Source organism: Stigmatopora argus, chromosome 6 (assembly GCF_051989625.1).
Source record: "Stigmatopora argus isolate UIUO_Sarg chromosome 6, RoL_Sarg_1.0, whole genome shotgun sequence".
Classification (NCBI taxonomy): domain Eukaryota; kingdom Metazoa; phylum Chordata; class Actinopteri; order Syngnathiformes; family Syngnathidae; genus Stigmatopora; species Stigmatopora argus.
The window spans coordinates 320,921-328,753 of NC_135392.1; the positions used below are offsets into that span (position 1 = coordinate 320,921).

General features: G+C 47.5%; 1 protein-coding gene across 1 annotated transcript; it reads left to right on the top strand.

The window, feature by feature from the left end:
* Positions 1 to 38: 38 nt before the first annotated feature.
* LOC144075143 (immunoglobulin-like and fibronectin type III domain-containing protein 1) lies at positions 39 to 7,446 on the top strand. Its single transcript, XM_077601922.1, has 15 exons — positions 39 to 177; positions 261 to 371; positions 439 to 601; positions 667 to 939; positions 2,697 to 2,821; positions 3,012 to 3,153; positions 3,238 to 3,531; positions 3,622 to 3,918; positions 3,992 to 4,171; positions 4,629 to 4,757; positions 4,834 to 5,142; positions 5,209 to 5,294; positions 5,372 to 5,564; positions 5,663 to 5,959; positions 7,109 to 7,446. Exons 1-15 carry the CDS (start codon positions 124 to 126, stop codon positions 7,444 to 7,446), a joined length of 2,991 nt encoding a protein of 996 aa, XP_077458048.1. The 5' UTR covers positions 39 to 123.
* The last annotated feature ends 387 nt before the right edge of the window (positions 7,447 to 7,833 follow it).

Here is a 7,833-nt window from a genome sequence, read left to right on the forward strand (position 1 = left end):
GCGGGACCGGACCCCGAAGCGAAACCGGCCGTCGACCAGGCGTTCTGGGAGCTTTTGTTGAGTGCGGACAGAAAAGATTACGAGAGCATCTGCGGGGAGTACGGCGTGACCGATTTCCGTTGGATGTTGAAGAAACTCAACCTAAAGAAGCTGGAGAGGGAACAGGAGCGGGAAAAGGTCATTTGCCTTCCACGGCGTGTCACGTCACGTGGCAATTTTACGCAGATCGGTTTCACCATCGTCTTTGTGAATAAAAACAGGTTGTGGAGAGGCTTTGCAATCTAAAGCCCATTCAGATGATCGGTACCGGAGCGCAGTTTGAACTGGAAATGTCCCTTAAAGACCCCACCAGCAAAATCTTCTTGTACAAGGTCAGGCGCTTCCTTCTCAAAAGCAAACTTGAGTGAGTACGGGGGGAAAAAACGAATGTTTTGGCAGGACGGCGTCATGGTTCCCTTTGACAGCGACGTGGAGGTGAAACACGTCTTGAGGCAAGTGGGCAAGAGGTTTGTGTTCAGCATCAACGGCATTCGTACGGAAGACGCCGGATTATACCAAGTGGAGGTCGACGGAGTCAAGATCTTCTCAACCAAGTTAAAAAGTGAGATGGGCGCCAAAGTCCGTGTCAGGCTTCCGCCTGACGCCAAACGTGTTCTGTTGGTGCAGTTCCCACCGCCGATTTCTTGGTCAAGATCCAAGACGTGAAAGCCGAAGAACGGGAAGACGCCGTGTTCGAGTGCGTGGTATCGCAGCCCAGGAAAAAACTCGACTGGATGGCCAAGAACATCACGCTACAGCAAGGAGACAAATACCATATGGAGGTGTCGGAGGACATGCTGGTCCATTCTCTGGTGGTTAAGGACTGCCTGCCGTTGGACAAGGGGATCTACACGGCCGTGGCGGACCTCGCGTCTTGCAGTGCTTGGCTCATCGTGGAAGGTATGTGGTCAAGGTGTTTAAAAATTGAAAAAATAATTTGAAAAAGAACCATTCTGCGATAAGACCTTGCGCAATTCTCGAGTCGATCAAAAATTGCAAAGCGTAATATCGGCATTAATCGAGCTGGAATCGGATCAAGACTGGTGAGTCGCGATACGAATCGTATCGCAAAGACACGAGCGCAAGTGGAATTAGCCCGAGGGAAAATGCAACGACGGGTAAAATGAACATGCCAAACAGCACACGGCTAAGACTCCTATCTGTATGGTTTGTTGAATTAGAGGACAACGACCCAAACTGGGTTGGAAAGAAGAAAGCTCGCAAAACAACGCGAGCAGGAGGCGGCGGAGCGGCTCTGCGAAAGGTGGCGGAGGAGCAACGGGCTAAATTACAGAAGGACCGAGACCAAGTGATGGCTAGGGCCAAGGCGGAAGCTAAAGCGGAAGCTGAGGCAGAAGCTAAACAGGAAGCTGAGGCAGAAGCTAAAGCGGAAGCTAAGGCAGAAGCTAAAGCGGAAGCTGAGGCTAAAGCTAAGGAGGAAGCTGAGGCTAAAGCTAAGGAGGAAGCTAAGGCAGAAGCTAAAGCGGAAGCTGAGGCTAAAGCTAGGGAGGAAGGTAAGACAGAAGCTAAAGAGGAAGCTGAGGCTCAAGCTAAGGCAAAGGCTAAAGAGGAAGCTAAGGCAAAAGTTGAGGCTAAAGATAAGGCGGAAGCTAAAGCTAAAGAGGAAGCAGAGGCTAAAGTTCAGGCCGAAGCCAAAATTGGAGCGTTTAAAACTGAAACAGAGGATAAAACCCAAACAAGACGACAGTATAAATTTCAAGATAGTATGGCAGTTACGACGACGAAAGCAAAACAAGTAACTCAAGTCGAAGATAACGCCGGGGGTGAAAGTCAAGAAAAAGGAGAGGCTAAAGTTCAAGTTCAAGCGTGGGATAAAAATATAACAAATAAAGAGACTCAAGTTAGCCTTCAAGCTCAGGACATCATTCAAAGAAAGAGAGAGACGAAAGTAAAGGCTGAGGTTGAAGATATGACTAAAGCAAAAAGAGATAGCAAAGTGACAACAAAGGCAAAAGATGCGACTAAAGGAATAGGAGAGACTAACGTTCAAGCTAAAACAGAAGCCAAAACTCAAACTGAAAGGGGCGCTAACACTAAGGCTAAGGCTAAAGCAGTGAATCAAGTGAAAGCAAAGCCAGAACTCCAAGCCGAAGCAAAAGAGAAAGAGAAAGCAAAGAAGAAGAACAAGGTGGAGAAGCTGGAGAGGAAAGATGGTGCAAAAACAAAATCCATCGGAGAATCGGCCGTGACAGAAAAGGAGCAACGGGTAGGAGAAGAAAAGGAGGACGTTGAAATCCATCATGAGGAATCTGAAGAGGTTGAAACAGAAGAAGAAGAAGAAGAAGAAGAGGAGGAAGCAGAAATAGAAGAGGAAGAAGAAGAAGAATTGGAGGAAGAAGCAGAAATAGAAGAGGAAGAAGAAGAAGAAATGGAGGAAGCAGCTGAAATAGAAGAAGAATCAAAGCCTAAGACAAACAGGTCAAAAGCTAAAAAGGCAAAGGTCGCTGCCGTTGCCAAAGTCTTCAATGATATCGAAGAGGAGGAGCCAAGGGTGGAGAAAAAGAAGAAAGTGAGAAAAGGCCCACCAGTTCCAGATACTGTCCTGGGTAAGACCTTGAGGAAAAACCGCTTCCCTTAGAACCGAGGCGAGGGAGGGACCGTTCCTAGCGACATCGTTTTGACCTTCTACTCCGCAGACACGGGCGTTTACTTCACCAGTGGTCTTTCCGACCTCAACGCCGTCCTTGACACGGAGGCCCACTTGGTCTGCAGACTAAGCGCCGACCACTGCGAAGGAACCTGGTTCAAAGACGGCAGACGGGTCAGTCCATTTTGCCTCACTTCCATTTTTGGGGGGCTTGCGTGTCACTTTCGGTCAATTTTGGATTATTTACGATTCATTTTGAGGGACTTTTCAGGGCGTACAACTGGAATTGCCAGTTTTTATTGGCCGTCGATGGTTAGATGGCGAATGACAACCATTTCGACGATGACTGTATATTTGTTTTTAGATCAAATCCACAGACAACGTCTCCGTTGTCAAAGAGGGGAGCTATCGCAAGCTCGTGTTTCAAAACTGCAAAGAAGAGGATTCCGGAAAGTACCGCTTTGAAGCCGACGGGCGTAAAACCGAGGCCATGGTGATTGTTGAAGGTAGGGCCGAGAGGGAATTTAAAAAGACGAGAAATCTTCAAACGAGTCTAGAGAGTATAAAACAAAAACACGCTCTTCCCACAGATCCCCTGAGAATCAACAAAGACGACCTGTGTGAGTTTTTAAAGCCGCTTGTGGTAAAGAGCGGAAGAGACGCCGCCTTCGAGATGTCCTACGTTGGTCGGGAGCCCGCCAAAGTCCGCTGGTACAAAGAAGGCGAAGAGCTGGCGGAAGGCCCGCGGACCAAAATTGAGCGGTCGGCGGCGCGCACTCGCCTACGGCTCCTCAAGTGCGACCGCCAAACCTCGGGGGAAATTAAGATCAGGATTCAAAATGAATTTGGAAGCAAAGAAGCGGCCACTCGCCTCGATGTCCTGGGTACGTGTGCGCATTCCTTTTCTGTTACCGCTTGTCCTTGGGGGTGCTGGAGCCTATCCCGACTCAGGGCAGTTTGCCTTTGAAACCCAGACAAACCGACAGCGCCTCTCGGCCCCGTGGACGTGGTGGAAAGTTCGGCCAGCTGCATCGAATTTGGATGGCGGCCCCCCAAAGACGACGGCGGCTCCCCGATAACAAACTATGTCCTGGAACGGCAACAAATCGGCCGAAACCGCTGGAAGAAGTTGGGCGAGACGGGGCCCCGGGCCAGATTCAGGGATTCCGATGTGGATCACGGAAGAAAGTACCGCTATCTCATCCGTGCTGAGAACCAGCAAGGAATCGGGGGGGTGATGGAAACAAGCCACATTCAAGCGGGAACCAAAGGTACGCACGGATAAGTCGTCTCAAAATAATGAGTTGAAGGACTTGAAAATGGATTGGTTTTTCCTTTTTGTAGCCTACCCTGGACCGCCCACCGCTTTGAAAATTGTAGCTGCTTTTAAGGACTGCATCCACCTTGCGTGGTCTGCGCCGACAAACACTGGTGGCGGCGACATTTTGGGTTACAACGCGGAAAAGCGAAAAAAGGGAAGTAACCTGTGGGGCCTCCTCAACCCGCCAGATCAGCTCATCAAAGGTAGACATTTTCTGACAAAGGTTTTTTTTCATTGCCATGATTTAAAAAAAAAAGATTACATTTTCTAAAATCTAGCAACTGGTTAATCAATTGATTTTGATTATTCAATGGATCTTTGGGAAGCCATTTTGTATCTCAAGCTAACAGCACAAATTGGGAGGGGAACTCGTTTTTGCACTTTGTTTACGTGAAATCGCTTCAACATTTAACAATTTTTATTCTTTTTTATTTATATTCACTACATTAAATTAAAACCAAAATAATTCCATTAAAACCCACTGTGGACTAAGTACTTTTGTTTCCCATAGTATTTTCCACGCTATAAGGCTCACCTTCAATGAGTTTCATACATAAGGCGCTACAGATTCTAAAGGAGTGGTAGTAAATAATTTTTGCTGATAAAAAAAAATGGAGCAGCACTCCAATCTGAATGAACTGCTCCGTACTTCAACGCCAGGAAAAAACTACGCGGCCAAAGACGTCGTGGAAGGCGTCGAATACGAGTTCCGCGTGACGGCCATCAACATTTCCGGTGCCGGAGAGCCCAGTGCGCCTTCTGACTTTGTTTTTGCACGAGATCCCAAAAGTAAGAAGTCTGGCAAAATCCAACCCGTCCGTCATCAAGTCGACCTCGGTACCGTAACGCTGGTTGACCATTTTAGGGCCCCCTGGAAAAGTCACAGACTTGAAGGTGACGGATTCCACGTACAGCACCACGTCTCTGAACTGGACGAAACCAAAGGTGGAAGGGGGGATCCGGGACGAGGCCAAGGGCTATTTTGTGGACATCCGGCCCACCGAAAACACGGAATGGTCTCGCTGCAACTCCAGCGCCATCGTCACCAACTCCTTCGCCGTCTTGGGTCTCAAGTCAATGGCCACGTACTGGCTGAGGGTGATCGCCAACAACGAGGGCGGAGACGGCGAACCTCAAGAGTTGGACCGCTACATCACGGCGATGCCTCCGGCGGGTGAGTGAGTGAGTCCACCGATCCAGTTTTATCTCGACCTGACCCGGTCTTCTTTTTTGACCCCAGTCAAGCCTCATTTTACCGACCGAAAAATGAAAAACTTTGTCGTGACGAGAGCCGGCAACTGCACCAGGATCAACTATAACTTCCAGGTTGGAAAACAAAGCACTAGCTGATTTTTATGCGGTGGGGGGATAACGAGACGATTCTTAAAGGTGTCTCCTACCAGGCTTCTCCGTTACCCACGATTACGTGGCTTAAGGACGGGATGCCTCTTCCCAAGCACGTGACGGTGGGCAATTCCGACACGTCATCGCGGTTGATGATCGCCACGTCTGAGCGCCAAGACTCCGGGATCTACACTCTCATCCTGAGGAATATCGTTGGTCAGGAGGCATGCACGGTTGAAATAAGAGTCACGGGTAATTTGAATTTTTTCAGGGGGGTGGGTCTTCCATGGCAAAAAGACTGGACTCCTCTAAGAGCCTGCCATTTTCCTTCGTGTGGACGATATTCCTAGACGACCCCAGGCCTCCAGGTCCGGTGGAGCTAGAGGAGAACGTTTCTTCTACGGTGACCATCTCTTGGACAGCGTCTCCAGATGAAAAAAAGGACGACAGGCTGCACTACACGGTCGCCAAGCGAGACTCGGTCAAGCGCACTTGGCAAACGCTGGCGGACCGTCTTTTCAACAACAAGTTCACCGCCATCAACATCTTACCAGGAAGGCAGTACAAGTTCCGCGTCTACGCCAAGAACGACATGGGCACGTCGAAAGCCTCCGAGTCGCCAAACTGGGAAGTCAAGCGAGAAAAAGGTAGGTAGATTTTTTTTAAATGTCTGTTTAGCGTGTGACGTCTCAGCATATCGCAAATCTTAAATCAAGTCGCAAAAAAATGAACATGCCTCCGATATCTTTGGAGTTAATGACAACACAAGACAATTTTCGCCAGGAGTGTCGCAACCGTCCAAATTTGAAGTCTTGATCTGGTACTGTCGAGATTTCCAAACGCCTCAAGCCATTATACGTCTGGTACTGGCCGTTGGGGGGTGACCCAGGATTTTCATTCGATTTTGCACAACTTTAAAAACCACTACTACTACTACTACTACTACTACTACTACTACTACTAAAACACTTGGGCTGGGTGAGTGGTCGCCAGAACATCCTCCACTACACAAGGCACTTTCATGCAACTGTAAAAACAAACATTAAATAAAGTTTGGGATTTTAGGGAGGTCTTGTTGAGATCTAGATGAGTTCTGGTCTTTGACAAGTACTCGACTTACATAGCTTGGGATTTGTAATACTTCATTTTTGACTTTAGGGGGTCTCGTCGAGGTCTAGATGAGTTCTGGTCTTTGACAAGTACTCGACTTACATAGCTTGGGATTTGTAATACTTCATTTTTGACTTTGGAGTCATTTTTTCAGGATGCGTTTTTCCGATACCAATGCCCATCTTTTCAGATGGATTTTTAAAAAAGTAACCAGGAAATAACAAATCATATTTGTTGTAGTAAAGCCAGCCTTGCTTAAGAAATGCTTTGTTTAGAAATTTTACAAGATGCTCTGATTACTCTTTAAAGAATTAAGAAGAGAGTCAAGTAGTCTCACTCCACGGTTCTAATACGCAAGCGACTACTGGATCAAAATGGAGACTCCAAAAATTCCCACACTAGGCCACGATACCAATACCAAGTATCAGATGGTGACATCCCTACTGGCAATTGGGATTTCTGATCAATGCCTACCTAGAAGCTATCAAGTGTAATGTCACTTCTAGCATCCCTAAACATACAAGAATCTGTCAGGGTAATCATAAAAAAAAAATCCTGTCATCAGTGCTGGCATGAACGCGAAGGACGGGGGAATAGACTGCAGCTAAAATTGCGCCAGAATATTTCAAGCTAACGATTACAGTAATGGTCTCCATTATGGACGCTTCCTATTTTCTTTCCTCCAGGAACATTTTCTTTGAATGCGCCGGCCTCAAAGGACTGCAATTTCCAGGCCGCCCCCGCCTTTTCCGTGCCGTTAAAAATGCGCCAAACCACGGAAAGCTACGAGTGCTACATGAGCTGCGCGGTGACCGGCAATCCCAAACCCTCGGTCACCTGGTACCGCAATCACGTCAGCATCAACGCCGACAGCAACTACTACGTCAGCAACACGTGCGGGGTGTGCTCCATGGCCATCCTCAAGGTGGGGCCCAAGGACAGCGGGGAGTACGTGGTCATGGCGGAAAACGCTCTGGGACGGGTACAATGTTCCACTAAACTGCTCGTCAAGGGGGCAATCTAATTTGTATTGGTTAGCTAGGGCTAACATTTTCAGCATGTTTCGTTTTCATCTTTGCCGGTCAGTTTTGCAGACAACAAACTGCTAGTTGCATGTATCTTTTAAGTTTTACTTGCTATTCAAAATAAAGAGTTGGAATGTGGGAGAAAAATAAGAAGCAAAAATGTGTAGTTTATCATTATTTCTCCAGAATATTCACTTTTTTATGTTACACTGTATTTACGATCAAATATGTTTGTTTCTTTCAACTAGTTATTTTATTTTGTCTGTCTAATAATGGCTGGTTAGCGTGTCAGCCTCACAGTTCTGGGGTCGAGGGTTCAATCCCAAGGGGCTCCTCACAGTGTGGAGTTTGCATGTTTTTGCTGGGCTTGTGTGGGTTTTTTCCGG